Consider the following 17,165-nt stretch of genomic DNA (forward strand, 5'->3'; position numbering starts at 1 on the left):
ATTACTAATCTATCAACAAGTATGCCAACACGCTCCCTCTGTAGAAAGGAGGCCTTACACACTGCACAAAATTAGAAGGGACAGGAATGTGACATTGGCGATCAAGTCTATTCGGAAGTATATTTGTGCAGCAGAACCCCTTCATTACCTTGCATGCCAAGGTCAAAATATCTTCCACTCTGTGTTCTGGCCTGATGGTTACAGTGACTCCTTGATTATCCTGAAAGTGAATGTAAGCCTGGATTCCCCACGTGTTGTCTCGGGGAGCGCCATCTGCTGCTGACCCACATAGATGCAGAAGTTCATCCACCTGTTTTTAGATGCGGGAAGAAAGACACACAGGTGAAGGAAACTCCTGAGAAACTACGTCCTGCATTTATGGAGTGGGTGTCATAAGCCCCTCCACACTCCTCCTGTTGCTGCTTCTCACAGCCTCTGGGGAGAGCAGCCCACCGCCCTGGGGCCCATATGGGTGAGGCTGAGGCCCAGCGAGGGCATGAGATCAGCAGACTCCTGTTCTTTCCACTCTACTATTCTCCATACAGATCAAGACAAAGCACCTCAATCCACGCAGGGCTGCCTGGTGTGCGGTCAAACCACTCCAGAGCTCAAGTGGAGAAGGGCCTCTGTCAAACGTGCACCTAACCTAGGCTCCTCCTCACACCTCATCCGCGACCTCATCCGCGCCTGCACCCTGACACTGATGTGCACTTCACTTAATCCAAGCACAATCCTCCGTGTATTTCTACTTGCTTTTTAAAAACTAACCCAAGTCCAGGGAAGGTCTCTTTTCAGCTGTTTCCCAGGTAGACACTGGAAATCATCCCCAACCACCACCTTCAGGAGGCTCTCCCAAATGGCTTAGTTCCCTAAATTTCACCATCACGGTCACCGGATAATTTCATGCCAAGTGTTCTTCTATAATTTATTAAGGAATAGCTAACATTTATTAAGCAATTCAGAAATGTTTTTCTCAGGCAAGGTTCTTTCATTTTCATTGTGATAAACAAAAGATGTGGGGATTTGAAATCACAAGTAACAGACTCTACCACCTAGCCAGCAGAGTGGCCTGGGGCAAGACACTGAAGTTGCTGAGCCTCGACTCCTAATCCGTCAAAGGGGGCCATTATCACTACTTGAGTGTGTTCACTCACAATAGGAGCTTCTGTGAACAAAGAGGTCATACATGTGAAAATGCCTGACACACCAGAAAATGTCACAGGTAGCATGGATGTTTCCACATTGTTTACCACTGGTCATACCCAGTTACCACAGGGGGGTGATTTTACGTTTAATTCCACGCATCTTTTAAACACAAAGCAAAAGATTCTCCTCTACAGGATTGAAATACTAGAACAGAAACAATAAAGAAATTCAAAAGAACAGGTTTGGGCAAAGCCAGAGAAGAATCCATCTTTCTGAGCCGTCCTTTTGAAAACGTGGTGATCGACTTTGAAGTGACACTTTTGGATCCGTCACGGACCCGTCACTTTCATCACATTTTCCTGGAAGGATGATCACAGCCAGATGATCGTCCCCTCGCGTGCCAAGAAGCCGGGAAAAGAGAGGGGAGCAGATGCCTGGAGCCAAGGATGCCAGGAACCTGCCGGGACACCTCGTCTCCTGAAGGGTCCAGGCTCGCGGGGACCTGGTGCTTTCCCAGGGACTTCTTCCACGTAGGCGGTGATTGCGCCAGGTGACCGGGCAGCAGCCGGGCAAGCCCCGCCTCTTCAACTACTGTGGAGTCTCAAACTGAAGCCCCAGCAGAGGGCGCTGTGGAGCCAGAAACCACAGAAGGTGGAGGCCAGAGGAAGCCCGCAGCCCTCGCTGCACTCTGAGAGCAGACAGGGGAAACGTGAGGGAGGTCGCCAGCGGGGGAGAAACTTGAGAAACACAAATCCACAGCCACGGTCTGCTGCCCTGTGGCCCAGCCTTGCCATCTGCCCTAGGGCCTGCAGCGGCTCACTCACCACCCAGATAGGCCTCTCCAGTGGGCACCACCGTGACACCCTATTTTCAGGTGAGAAAAGTAAGGTGCAAGCTCAGCCGGCAGAGTGCTTGCCTTGCATGCACAAGGCTCTGGGTTTGATCCCCAGCACCGCAAAAAAAAAAAAAAAAAAAAAGTAAGGTGCAGAAAATCCTAGAAACTTCCCAAGCCCCTCAGCCCACACGTGTGGCTCTGTGGGGATCTGAACCCCGGAAGTCCAACTTTGGCCTGTGCACATCACCCTTGCCCTGCACAGAAATGTCACCCTGGCAGAGAGAGGTGACCTAAGGTTCCCAATTTCTTCCCTTATCACACATGCCAGTTCCAGTCAAGCAGACTGGCTCACCTGACCTTCCCCCAGTAGGAATGGCTCCAGGCCCCTCCTCGCAGCTTCAGCGCTGAGACCACGTGTGTCCTCCGACCTTCTGCCAATGCCACCCCTTTCCCACGAAATGCCTCCCCGCTCTGCCCACCTCTCCCTAATTCCACTCACCTAGAAGAGTCCACCTGCCCGTTCCTGGTGCAATGTGTGTTTAACCATGTCCAGCTCGCATGGTCAGTTTTAGGTCCTCCCACCCTGGGTGGTAAGATGAAAGACTTCATCTTTGGCTTTCTCAGCCCCAGCCTCCTGCAGCCCTGGGCAGGATCCCAGAACACCTGCAGCCCACGGGGCGCCCCGCCCACCGATGCCCAATTGGATGCCACTAGCAATCACACCCTACATAGGCTTGGAAGGTGAAGGTGGTTCATTTGCAAATGATTCAAAGCTGTTTTTGCAGTGTCAGGTTCTTAATACCCTCAAATTTAAAGAAAACAAATTAACAGATTTATTACAGGGAACACATCCTGGATGAGAGAAAAGTATTAACAGAGGAATGGAAGGAAAGACAAAAAAAATTCCTATTACATTCAATATTATATTCAATTATTTTAAAAGTTGACTTTTGACCTACAACTATTCTGAGGCTTCATTTCCTGAGCCTACACTGTTAACCTAAGATCTAGTGAATGATATGATGCCCATCAAAGATTCAGACCTTCTCAAAAGCCACCCCCCACCCAGGAAAAATTAGATTTTTGCTGTAAGACACACAAAAAAGCATATGATACAAAAAAAGCAAAACCTGCTGGGCATGGTGGCACATACCTATAATCCTCAGGACTCAGGAGGCTGAGGCAGGAGGATGACAAGTTTGAGGCCAGCCTCAGCAACTTAGTGAAGCCCTAAGCAGCTTAGTGAGACCCTGTCTCAAAATAAAAACTTGAGAAAGGGTTGGAGATGTGGCTCAGTGGTTAAGCATCCCTGGATTCAATCCCTGGTGCCAAATAAAAATAAATAAATAAAACCTGATTATTCAAAGAAAGCATCAAGAATGTGGAATTAATTGATTAGAAATAGAAAATAAAGCTGCTTGGTGATTACGAATCTCCTAGGTTGTTGTCAGCTTTCCCCTCTGGAGAGAAAGCTGGAGGGAGTCCATTGAGAAGGTCAGTGCCATCTAAGCTAAAAATACACACACTTTAGTTTCAATAAGCCAGATAAAATATTCTGACATTCTTCTCATAAAAGGAATAGAGAATCTTGAAAACAAAAAGTTCTTCGGCCATCTGGAAAATTCCCCGACATATCCTTAGCAAAGGTACTATATTAAACCTTTTTAACCACTCACCCAGAATTCCATGGTTGGTCACCTGTCAAGACTGCTGCATACCCGCCCTACCTGCTGCCCCGACCCACCTCCCGGAGCCCCATAAAAACTTCCAACTGCCCACTCAAGGTTTCCAGTCCCTGGAGAATTTGGATGAAGGTGGCAAAAAATACAATCCGGGTCAAATCCAGCCTGGTTAGGCCTGGCCAGCCTGGTTAGGCCTGGTCAGCCTGGTTAGGCCTGGCCAGCCTGGTTCCCACGTCTCTTCACTTCCGTTTCTTTACCTTTAAAAGAAATTAAAAACACCAGCCTCACAGGGAGTCTTGGTGAAGAATGGCCTTTGAAAGGCACGTGGGGAAGACTTCCCGGTGCAGCCTGGATGGGGGCTTTCCGCCCTACCACCCACAACCCTGGCGGTTCAAGGATGGCCACTGTCAAAACTGTGGAAGAATCATCCTGGGTCTAAAAAATCCCAGGGAGTCCAGGGGAGGAGGGCCACTAAGGTCCAGAGCACCTGGCAATCCAGCTCCCCCGGTCATCTGTGAAGTGAGAGCAGGGACAATCTGCGGCTGCAGCCACAACACGTTGACCGCTAATGCTTGCAAATCACTGCTGCTCTCCTGGTAGGGCAACTCCTATCATTATTATTATTATTACTTGAATGGTCCTGAACCACGTCAGATTCCTTCTGCTCAGTGTGGAAACCCGTGTGCTCTCACAGCAGATGCTTTTGGATCAAATGGCTTGTAATTACTACTTGGATCACTGAAGGGAAGCGAGTTGCAATCTGGCTGTCACAAATGGGCCGGCACCACCACAGTTGCTGATAAAAGGAAAGCCTATTAGCAAGTGAGATGAGAAGAAGCACAAAAGGAGGTATGTGCCCGGCTCCTTAGCAGGGAAGTGTCACAGAGGGCCCAGTGTTTACTTCCTTCTTGGGCTGGTGCCCGAGCATCAGCTGGTAGGAAGGGAGACAAAGACCCGGCTGGCCAGCTGTACGTACATGCGTCCACACGTCCAGGGACCAGGCACGTCTGTGCCCCGGGCAGGCCTCCAGACGAGCTCTCTATTTAAACAGAATATCCTGTGGTCAGGAGTCAGTGGCTTAATTCACATTTTCCACTTGAGAAACCAACATTAGGGTATTTTTCTTTCTCCAATTGGGAGCTAATAACTAATATGACAATACTTCATTCACTCGCTGCCACAGAAAGTTGGGACACCCCAGGCCAGTTTTCCAGGAGAGTGGGCCAAGGCCAGAAGCTGGCGGGACGTCCGGGGTGCCGCTTCTGAGGCAGATGCCCCTGGAGCCCAGTGGGGGGTTGTCAAAATCTCCATAACACACTCCGCCCGCCACACGCTGCAGGGGACTCCTCCCTACTCATCAAGGAGGGGACCAGAACACTTTCAGTTTTGGCGAGCCAAGGTGTCATTTAAAAAACGCTCAAATGAGACTGGCTTTATTCCAGCCCTAACAGATTTTGAATTAGGGTGACTCAGTGCTGGACACTACGTGAAGCACCAATTAGAGTATTGAAAACTGCTCACGGCTCCTCCCTCATAAAGGCCTTTCTGTGTTACTCAAATGGACATAATGTACTTACTGTATAAAAATAGATGGTTTGGGCTGGTTATAAATAGTCTCCAAGAGTGATTAGCAGAGGAAAAGTAGTAAAATGGAATATTAACTCTTTGACCAGCTACAGGCAGAATTTTAAGTCCCAAAGACCTTTTTTTTTTTTTTTTTTACATATGCGCTTCGTTTTAACTGCAGTTCAATTTAAACCTAGTTATCTCAGTGCTGTGGCATAGAAACCACAGATGCACCATTAAAACAGTTCTGTACGCAAAAGAAACGTCTCTGATTATCCCCATATCAGAAGTGATGCATAATTAAAATAAAAAGGGATCACAGAATACCTGTGCTTAAAACAAACAGACGCAGCAACAGTTTTCTCTCACCCCTGGTAACTCTGGGGGGGTTTGTCAATTAAAGATTGAGATCGACAAGATTGACCAATTGATCTTGATTTAAATAAGCACAAAACTTATCAATGACAACTTTAGCAAACTTTACTGTCAAAGTCCACCCTAAGTTTAGATAATAGAAAATGTTTTGAGATACAATTTCTTTTCTTTCTTTTTTTTATTTTAAAGCAAACAAATGGTAGTTTATTAAAAAGGAAGGTGAAAGAAATACTCAGAAGTCCCCCAGTGACGCACCTAGGAGGGGCAAGAGCGCCTGAGATATAATCTCTTAACTTTTAAAGCAAGAATTTTAAATTGTTATCAATGTTGGAAGAGATCTGACCCTAAAGTGATGGACTTTTACCAGAGTGCAAACCGTTCTTCTCAACCATGAAAGGCCTACGGCTAACACACTTAACGAGCCAGTACTGTACCCTTGGCAGAGTGTTACAGATTTTGAATATATACTTAACAAAGGAATATACACAGACTCTCCAGACCCAGGGTCCTGGTTATCAGTTTTCCTGGAAAATATGGCACATTCACTTGACAGGATGGCCAATAGGAAAAGGCAGGACAGAGTAAGAACCAGGGAAGAATGGGCTGCATCAGCTGTAACCGTGAAGGCCCTGGAGGATGGAGCCACAGATTCAGACGAACAGGCTCTGCAGGCGCACGGAACCAAAGGCGGAGGGAAGGGAGACCATTCAGCAGGAAAGGTCTGCCACTTGGATGGCATGACGTTTAGAAAAGGCCCTCGTCCCACCATGTTGGTTAAATCTAGCAAAAGGAGAACACAGACCAGGTGCAACTTGAGAGGCAAGGCTTCCTGGTACAAGTCGCTCCGTTGCATAACCTGCCTGTTGTGCAATGGATGGAGGTGATGGGGAGCGAGGTGTCCAGCAGGGGCTCTCCTGACCCATCCTAAGCTCACCCTCCAGGAAGCAGGACCCTGCAGGCTGAGCTGTCCCCTGGAGCTGTCTCAGCAGCAGCTCTGAGCCATCCTTACACAGAGGCATCCATGCTGTAGATGTTAGGATGACCAGAGAGTTCCTCGCTCCCCTTCCCTGGTCCTGTCACAGTGTCTAACCTTCGACTTTCCTCTATTTCTTTCCTAATTCCCAATTCACTGAATCATCCCTATTAACTTATTGGGAATGTCGCCTGCTTCTGCAAAGGTATGTTAAGTTTGTCTAAGCTTATCATAATTAGCTTTTCAACTCCAACGAGTGGCTCAGAGCTTTGTTAGAAATAAAACCGCAGACAAAATGCTTTGGCAAGGGAGCAGTCAGAGAAATAGAGCCATGACACCCAACAGCTTCCATGGAAGGTGAGGGTTTGGAAAAGGCACCAAAGAAGAGGCCTGAGCACTTCCTAACGATCTTGACCCCACTCCAGAATGTCATTCGGAAACAGCTGAGGAGTTTTCAGTGAGAAGCACGTCTGGGGACTGGGAGAGAGTCTGCCTGGCTCTGCAGAGGGAACCTGGAGACACGGCCCCTGGGAGCCACGAGAGGAAAACGCTGTGTGGGGCTCACTCAACCTCAGGTGAGGAAGAGAGAAGCGCCCACAAAGAGGCTTGGGATCTTAGTCTAGTTGTGCCGCTAATTTGAGGATGGTGTTGCCCTGAGTTCACCTCCAAAAGGACTTGGCATTCAGAGGACACAGCTTAGCTCATCTAGGAGGGACCATTTTGATTCTAGTTTTATTTTCAACAGATTCACATAAAGATTCTGATGAATCTGTTGAAAACAGAATGCTAGGCCAGCATTCCTGCTTAACAGAGCACCTGCGTCATGGATGGGAATCAAGGTGGCTGCCGCCTGCAGCAAACTTTACCTCGCTGGAGTTGGTGCAGCTCTGAGGTAGCTGGGTTCCAGAAAATCCATGGCTGCTACTCGAATCGAATATCTGACAGACAGGGGTGAGAGATAAAAGAAATGGCTCTGAGAAGCTCATAGGGCATCCATCCTTCCATGGTATTTAAAAATTAAACTTGTATAACATAAGATCTTCATTTCACAATTTGTAACGTCAAATATTCTAACCCAATTGAAGTTCTAACTTTGAAAAAAAAATGTTGCTTTCTTCCCAGATAGTTATGTATTTTACTTTTCTATGATGTCACACGTTATACAAGTCATTCTGAATCTTCTTGATGTCACTTTTGACAAATTCACATTTTTAAAGATATGGAACAGAGCTCAGAGTTGGCAAAGGTACCAAAATCAAGCTTATACTTTCTTTTAATGCACACAGAATAAATTTTGGAAGAAAGCATAGTTAAATGTTAAAAGTGGTTGCACTTGGATAGACAGATTAGAAATCATTTACTTTTCCAAATTTTCCATCTAAATTTTGTAGATAACTAACATTAAAGGTCATTTAAGCCTTTAGTAATACCTACTAAATCAACTTGGTTCAGTTACATAAATATTATAATTGGTTTCATCTTTTTTTAATACAAAAAATATGTTCAACCAAATGCTTTTTTGTCCATCAACAAATCTTTTGTTGAGAACATTTTCTATATATGCTGGGGTAAAGACCATTTTCAGCTCACATGTAATTAGCTGAACATCTACATCTAAGAAAAACAAGCAAGCTATCATCACTTTAATGACATAGAATTGACTATCTCAAATATAATCAGGATTGGTCTTAAAGACATTGCTTTAACACCTCAGAAGTTCAGGCTCTGTGTGCATGTATGAATGCAGGACCATGAATCTCACGTTACGTACAACTATAATGCACCAATAAAAAAATATGCAGGGAGAAAAGAAAGCCTAGGCCCAGCATAGCCATGACTTACAGCTGACTAGAACCCATAATGGAAATTATATTTAAAATATAAGTAGAAGTATAATTTTAAAATGTGATATTCTTGGCTATGTGAAAGAAGTTACATGTTTTTGCTATCTTTCCATCAACCAATCCACTCCCTACCACCTCCAACTTCATTGTTTCCAGGTTTGGGTAAATTGAAGAAGTGGATACTAGCCCTTCTAGTCACCTAATTCATAGAAGTGCTATGTACTTCTGAATAGAGAGCCATATACAAATTAGAAAATTCAGTTCCATGAAATGTGACCATGCTTTCATGTGACACTGAGGGATATTCAGAATAACGGCAACCCACTGAAAATGAAAACAAGAACTCCTTCTGAATTAACTGCAAACATTTTCCCCACTCAGATGATTGGATCATTACACAACTTATCATTCTACAGTATTTGAAGAAATAATAATCCTAAAACGTATCCATCGGAAGATGAAATTCCTTGTCACCTGCTACGTCATGGGCATTAGGAAACACTTCCTGTCTAAACACAATCCACTGTATTTGGTCCACATTTCAGTAATAAATGTTCAGGCTGTCTTAAAGAGCCACTACTTCTGAAAGGAAAATAAGCAGTAGCAATTGTCCAGTGTTTCAGAGCTTTGGATTCAGGCAGGTAAGTCCCAGCCTCGTCCCTAGGGCGGTAGCAAACAGGGGTTCGGTGAGCGATTTAATCTCTTTAAGCATCAGTCTCCTTTTCTATAAAACAGGCTGATAAAACTCCTTCATGTTACAAACATGAATCCATGAGCAAACAAAGAATCCAGCACTATCAATAGGATATAGCTGCAATTTCTCTCATTGATATTAACTTTCCACATGTATTTCCAAACACAGGCTATGGAAAAATAAATATTAGTGCCCAAGGCACCGAGGAGTGTGGATTATTTTCTGATAATTCTTATTCTTCGTGTACCTAAGCACTGCACAAGGGTCCCACAGGTGTGCAAGAGCACACGAAGCAACTGGAGTGTATTTCACTTGGAGTCAAGAGTCCATGCTAAGATGGACTGCTTCAAACTGACTCTTATTCCCCCTTAGGAGAGGATGAACATCTACCATTTGTAGCAGGCCGAGAAGCAGGGACTTCAGGAAAGTCGCTCCAGCTGGTGGTTGTCCCGAGCCAAGAACTCACCTGAGTCACAGAAGCTCTTTTCTCCTTCCCTTTCCTTGCCAGTGTGTCCAGCCCTTTTAAGGAAGAAAATATGCCCTTCTTGCTTCTCCCTCGCTGGGTCAGTGAGAGGGTCCTTTTCCGGAGAGCAGAGTCATCTCTAGAACACACCTAATTTAAAACCATTTAGAAAATCAGAGAAGTGTGTTTTGTGGGTGACAGAGCATTAACCGTTACCCTAGAAGCAGTAAGCGCTGCTTGCTAAACACATCCTGGCTAGTGTCAAAGGCTGCTGCATGTTCCATGTTCCAGGAATGCACCCACCATGCACCTCTACCTGGATAGCACAAGACAAGGTACAACTTTCAGACCTTTCCACACAGGGAGCAAGGTCACAGAACAGCCATGGTCCCAGTTCAAGACACCGACGCCACCCCAGGAGTAATCCCGGAATACCCAGCACAGCTCTCAGCACACAAAACAACCATCCCCACTTCCTCAGGCCCCTGCTGCTACTCCTCAAGGGTCTCACCTGCCCAATGGCATGCAGAGGAACTGAGGGCAGGCAGGTGTGAACACAAATGGGTAATAACTGTCCACTAGCAGCTGGGTTCCTAGAACACGCAGTAGACAAACTGGGCTCTCTCCAGTCTCCTTGCACATCCCAGTCCCGGCCTCGGGTGAGCCTCCTCAGCTACTGGGTTCACTTCCCGAGGAGCTGAGGGCAGCAGGGAAGGTGAGCTACTGTGATCCTCTCCTCAGGCAGTGGGTCAACCTCCTCAGGAACTTACCAGAGCATGGAAAGAAGACACGGACAAGACGCCCAACCTGCCGAGGGCCAGCTTGGAGGGACGGCTGGCGACTGCAAGGAGACTCTTGGGGTTCGGTAACTCCCCGCCTTGTAAGCTGGCCAGGTAGCAGCGCATCCTGAATAGGTCCATGTGAAATTTCTCCAGGTTCTGCTCCCATTGTTGGATCTTAAACGGGAAAAGCAGAGGTAACTTAAATAAAAGTTAGGAGTTTGCATGGAACAAATAGAAAATGCAGTCAAACTTAAGGAAAAATTCATTTCAGCTGGAGTCACAAAGTTTTAAACCAGACCTCTCTGCTCGCCGCATCTCTGCTCCCAAAGAAATACCCTCGAGTCACACAGTGCTGCGCTTCACCAGGGCAGCCAAAAACCCAGGGTGGCTGGTGGTCCCGGTCCGGTGACATGCCACGATGGCATGATCTCTGGAGAACTCCAGCATTAAACCGCACTGACTTAAAACAGGATGCAAAATCAAAACGTAATTTTTTCCCTTTGTTTCATTTCCCTTCCCATTTACAGACTCTGATCGGAGAGCAGATTAACTGAACTGTACAAAAACAGATGCTGGCTCCAGGCAGGCCGGGCTCTCTCGTCCTGCTCACTCAAATAAATGACTCAGAGCACTCAGAAGCAAATGGACTTGGGGATGAGGACAAACAGCGCGAACCGCTATTTTAAGGATGCTGGAGAATAACAACCATCTGTGCATCTGAATGGAATTAAAGTATCTACAGTTATTCACATGACGGAAATTCCTCCTGACTCCTTCAAAACTGAAGTCCTCAGCGGGCAAAGAAACAGGCGAACTCTGGGGGGCCTCTGCCATCTTCCCGAGGATGTCACAGTGTGTTACACACAAGCATTACTCCATTTATGTGGAAATTATAGGTGCAGAGCGGCTCTAGTGACTTGCCAATACAGGCTCAGAAGCCAAGCAGAAAGCTGGCTCCGCAGGTCTTGGTGACCATCTCAGAACCCAAGGGTCTGCCAAAAGGGGCTCGGGACGGGGGTTAGGTCATTGCCCGTGCGGCCACTGTGTCTCCTATTTGCCAAGTTGTGTCTTACTTCTGCATCAAGGATAATCTGGAGGACCTCCAACACTGGACACTGTGTCCCCTTCAGTCGCTCCCTACAGAAAAGTTACAAACTCTGGGTATTCCCCAGACCCCCTCCAAGTTCTCTGTGTTAGTTCCTTAGGAAGGTCACTGAACAACTTTTCTGTGGGAAAGAAATATAATGGCTATAAGATCTTAATAAATAATTCATTGATTCATCACTGTCAGTAAAACAATGAAGTCATGAGAGCATTAAAAGGACCTGAATGTCTACAAGGAATTAAACAAAGACTAAGATTCTACAGGCCCTTGGCCGTGTCTCCCTCTGGAGATGGCCCGGTTCGCCTCTGAACGTGGGTTCGCTTTCCTAAATCAATCTGTCTCTGGCGGGGAGGGAGATTTTCTACATCCTTGCCAATGATGGAATAACCTACTGGTGTTAGCCTGTGTGAACAGCAGGACATGGTGGCTCTTACAATGTAGATGACCCAGTCTTACTCGCAAGGAGTCCCCCCATCAGGTCTGAGGCCTACGAGAGTGTACGTTTCAAAAGTGCCTCCTGTGATTCTGGTGCCTGGCCTTAGTGAGGACTGCCCAAGGTCAACAGGAGAAAACCAATGGGAACTGCGGACCTCTTCCTGGTCTCACCAAATTAAGAGAATTCTAGATGTTAGATGGGACAGACATGATAAACTGAGGCCATCAGAAGCCTAAGCTGCGGTGGAATCTAGACTTCCAGCTCCATCTCGCACATATCTTCCCCTTTAGATGACTCCTGAAAATCCGTAATTACAGATGTATCCCTTTGTTCTCTCACAGTACGTAGATATTTGCAGGCTGGGTAACGTATTGAAGCTTATGGCACCTTCCTACACCTCAGTGTGAAATTGCTGAGATAGTTTCTGGGAGTTCTACTGGGGCTGTGGAACTCAGAGGAAAGTAAAAGAAGAGTCACTGGCTGCCAGAGGAGAAGGGTGTGCAGGCCATCGGTGGTGAATTCAAAGGATGAAGGAAATAAGAGCCAGGTCTGGGCCAGTCACCACAGGTCAGGAAAGATGACAATCTCTTATGTTTGCACCCAGTTCTTCAGCCTACAAACTATTTTTTTGCCATTTAATGTATTCATGTGACTATCCATCAAAGTACCACTGATAGGTAAGGACAGTTTGGTCCTAAACAATATATATGGAATCTTAAAATTTTGTAAACAAAAATTTGTTTAAAAAATGAAATAAAACAACAAAATTTTGTTAACACTCATAAAGCTCCCCACCCAAAACACAATCGAGTTCATTGCAGGAACGTGAATCCAGATGTTTTCATCTGCTGGAGGAGAGAAAGGGCAGTGAGACTCTAATAGACCAAGAGAGACCTTACAAAGACTATGACGTTTGCTAACTTCTGTGATTAAGTTCCAAGAACACAAGCACCTCAATTAACAGTGTACTCTGTGGAGGTATTTTTAAAATGTTATTTAGTAGAAAATGCAAAGGACATGACTATTTCAACAGTGCCCTTTAACCTATCCTGATGGCAGCCTCTGTTTTGTTGTTCTTGATTGTGGCCACCAGGTATCCAGATATTTGTTCTACCAATATTCTGCGTAGGTCTGTGAGGGTGTTTTTGGATGCAACTAGCATATAAATGAATAAGACTCAGTAAGGCAGACTGCCCTCCCTAATGTGGGGGAGCCTCATCCAAGCAGCTGAAGGCCTGGACAGACCCAAAGGTCAAGTAAGAGAAGTTCCCTGCCTGACTGTGACCTGGAACACTGGCTTTTTATCTTGCATTTGGATTCTAACCAAAACACTGGCTCTTCCTAAGTCTTGAACCTGCCAGTTTTTGGTCTAGAGTCAGCCACTGACTTTCCAGTTTGTCCTCCCCTGCAGATCCTGAGACTTGCCCACCTGCACGATCGCCAATTCGGTGTGTGCGCCTGCATGCACACGCGTGGCGAGACTGTTCCTCCAGAGACCCCTGAGTAACACAGTCTTTATTTGTAGATCTCTGACAGGATAAGCCATCATTAGTCGCACATCTGTTGCATTTAAAGACAATATTTACCTTGTTTTTAAGGTCATGGTTCTTTATAGAGAGAATCGGTTGCTGAGCTTAACGGAGGATTTGTGGTTGGATGAGAAACAAGGAAATGTTTGACTTTTTTTGCACACTCACCAGAGTTGTAGGGAAGGACCTGGAAGATCTGCGGGTGAATGTGGATTCAGAGGTGGGGGTTTCCTAGAGGGGAGGAGGTGGCAGAGGGTTGAATCCCTGAGCTGGAAACAGATCCCACAATATCTGGCAGGCCAATACCTTTCCTCAGATGCCAAGGCCCACAAACAAGTCAAGGTCTGATTCAAGGTGTGAATAAGCAAGCCCTTCCAGACTCACAAAGACAGTACTGGAACGCTCTCCCTGAGAAGCTTGGGGGTCTGCTGCCCTCCACGCAGGGCTCTGCACTCTCCAGAAGCCAGTTGCAGCAACTTCCATCTCAATGACCCGGGAAACTTCATTTCTTCCCAGGTTTTCTACAGAGAAGGAGGAGAGGCTACGACGTTCTCATTTAGGTACCTTATTCATCTTGAATAGTTCCCACTCCAATTTTTAACCTTGACATTCAAATTGAGCCCACATTTAAAGTAATGCTAACTCCAAAGAAAACATTTTATGATAATCCCTCAGAAGATGAGATTAAGGTACACTTTTAAAATGTCATGGCAGGAATAAGAGACAGTTTCCTTTGCTCTTATGCTACCTCAGTCAAATTCAATCATCATCATCAACATTATCACTAAAATAGCATGTCATCTGGCAGCTGTTTATCACGGATTTTTACTAATTCTGGAATTTCCCCCAACATTATTAAAAACTAAAATGCCCCAATTCCAAGACTGCTCCTCTTTTCTAAATCCCTTGCACATTGACAACTAACCTCAGACACTACTTTTAAAGGTATCAGGACATGATATTAAAAACTCAACTCTGTAAACTGAGCTTTCCTTTCTTTTCATGTTCCTGCACAAAACAATGACAAGGATGAAAAACAACTTACTCCAAGGTGGTTTTCATTATCTTTCACTGTAAAAGGATACATTTTTAACAAAAATCACAGGGAAAACTCACATTTTTTAAGTTGACACAAATTAAAAGCTAAAAAGCTTCCTCTTTATTGCAGCCATAGCTATATTCATTTAATGAGCTCAGAGAGGCTGTGCTCTGCTATAGAAAAGAGGGAAGGGACAAGATGAAGCCTGATGATAAAAATAACCACTGAATCTAACGAGTGATACATTTTAAAAGATGACAAGCACATTCCTACCACACCCAATCCTCCTAGAAAACTATTTTCCACCATTTAGTCATTTAATTGTGAAATTTGGCCAGTTGTCCACTACTAACTAGGCTTGACCTAAAAGATAATTCATTTTTCCTTTTTGGTGGAATAAGTTGAAAAACTTCCCTATTTTCCAAATACTAAAACCTATCTTCACAGAAGATACCAACGAGGGACCTAGATTATGCTAAAGTTAATTAGTAGTTAGAACAACCAGCTACAGTTTGGAGAATCAATTTTGTTTGGTTTCCTTTGAGATAAAATTTACTCCAGTTTATAGTCAATACACTTCCCAAAGCACTGAGCTAAAAACCCAAGTTGTGATAACAGATAAGGATTAACTTCTAACTTATACCAAATAATTCATGCCACGGTTTAGTGAGCAAAGTATCGTCTGATTTACCCAAATCTCACTGAGAAGCAGTGGAGCCTCAGGAGCACAGACCTGCAGTCAGATCCCGGCTCTGCCACTGAACAGCTGGGTGACACCGAGAAGCCACTTCACCTGAGGGCACTACGGACACATCTTTACCTCATGCAGTTACTATGAGATTAAATGTGATTGTGGCCGGGAAGGGAACCATGGCAGGGAGCGAGGCAGGAGGAGAGGGGTTGGGGGCAGAAGAGGGAAGGGCTGAGGAGACTCCAGGAGCCCTGGAGGGGGACCCAGCAAGGACTGCCTCGGAGGAAAAGTCAGTTTCCTACAGCAAAGATGAGCGATTCCGGGGTTCACGACAGAGAGAGGGGTGCATGCACTCATGAACTTGAACAAGGTACAGAGCGTCCAGAGGCGGGAGCTTCAGGTGCTGTAGGGACTCGTGTTTTATAGCAGGTGCAAGCTCAGCCTCAAGGAGATGATTAGAGAGCAAGGTGATGGCGGCAGAAATGCAGACAGACACCAGGACCCCTGGGAGTCCCTACGGAGAGGGTGGGAGGGGAGCTGGGGCAGTCCCTTAGAGGACTGGAGGACAGACGTGCCTCTCAGCCTTCATCACCAGGCAGGGGGCTGAGCCAGGTGACGGGGGTGCGGGGTGTGCACAGGCCCTGCAGACGGAGTCCTGTCTACAAAGGGAACACCACAGTGAGGAGTGGGGTGGTGGCTCGGGGTCTACAGGAGGCCAGTGTTGCCGGACACAGGTCAGGAGGGCAGAGGTTCTCAGGGACCCATCTGTAAGCCGGGAGACCCACTGCGGTGTGTATAAACCAGATAGACGCAGTAGAGGCCCTTCTGCACGCCAGCCACTCTGGTTGTTGTGTGGAAGATGCACCGGAGGAGGGCCAAGCCGGAGGCTGCCCCAGCAGTTCAGAGAAGGAAGGACAGCCCCGCTCACCCCTGCCACCTCTTACCCCGCCTGAGACTCCCGAAGGCCAGGTGCCTGCACCACTTAGAGCTCCCTGCCATTGCTCAGGCTGTGCCTCACCTGGAAGCCCCTCTCCGTCCTCTTCTGATGAACTCCTTGTTCTCAAGAAGGAATTCAGGCGCTCCTCCCCAGGAAGTCCTCCGTGACAGCTCGTGAGGATGAGCTTCCCTTTCTGTCTTCCCTGGCACTCTGGAACACTATTTGCCCTGAATTCATGGTCATATGTGGAAACTATGTGCTTGACTCTCTGTCCTTCTACTGGAAAGAGACACCCCGAGGACAGAGGCAGTGTCCGGTGCATGCACACTCGCTGGCCCGTGCTCACTCAACTACACCAAAACTTCTTCTGCCTGAAACACCTCCACCATCTCCCAACTGCCCAAAGAATAAAGTCCATTCTTCACCCAGCACCTGCAGAAGCTGGCCTTGACCCGCTCAAGTCCCACTCTCAAATATTCTGCTCTCTAGCAGTTCATTTCCTAAACCGCGGCCCAGCGGCATGCACACCATGCTGTGTGTTTCTCAAAGTTGGTCCACACTGCCCCCTTCGCCGTTTGCAATCCTCTAAGTTCAATACATCCTCCTTATCACGTTAAGCCTTTAAGTAAAGGCTGTAGAGGGCGCTCCATCCCACATCCCACCAGCTGAGCACTTTCCCCTCCCTCTCAGCCGGTTAACACAGGAAGCTGCGAGGCTCCCCAGGGAAGGGCACAGAATGAGACGGTCTGGGGCAGCCATCTGGGAGGATGCCAAGGTCGCCTAAGGGTGGTGAAGTTCTGTCCCTATTTACTTGTTTGAAATAATAAACGGAAAGGCAAATAAAGCTCTCACTGGACTTAATTTACAGCCTCCTCCCTCAGAACTTCAAAGACACTCGGACATGTGGACACGCAGTGTGCTCTGGTCCGAATTGGATATGCTCAAATGAAAGCTGCATCATCCTGCCCCATGGAAGAGCCCAGAGGCCCGAGGACAAGACCAAATGATGGTTTATTTTCAGCAAAGCACATGACCCCGTAACAGTATGAGATTCAGTTGTCGCTATTG

At 46.5% G+C, this 17,165-nt stretch overlaps 1 protein-coding gene across 1 annotated transcript in view; it reads right to left on the reverse strand.

The window, feature by feature from the left end:
- The window catches only part of Tiam2 (TIAM Rac1 associated GEF 2), a 218,392-nt gene that overhangs the window by 63,737 nt on the left and 137,490 nt on the right, over window positions 1-17,165 (reverse strand). The window contains 4 exon segments of the mRNA XM_047557396.1: window positions 149-310; window positions 7,444-7,515; window positions 9,582-9,728; window positions 10,349-10,534. Of these exon segments, the coding sequence (XP_047413352.1) occupies window positions 149-310; window positions 7,444-7,515; window positions 9,582-9,728; window positions 10,349-10,534 (567 nt within the window).

This window comes from Sciurus carolinensis, chromosome 7 (genome assembly GCF_902686445.1).
Source record: "Sciurus carolinensis chromosome 7, mSciCar1.2, whole genome shotgun sequence".
In the NCBI taxonomy this organism is placed as follows: domain Eukaryota; kingdom Metazoa; phylum Chordata; class Mammalia; order Rodentia; family Sciuridae; genus Sciurus; species Sciurus carolinensis.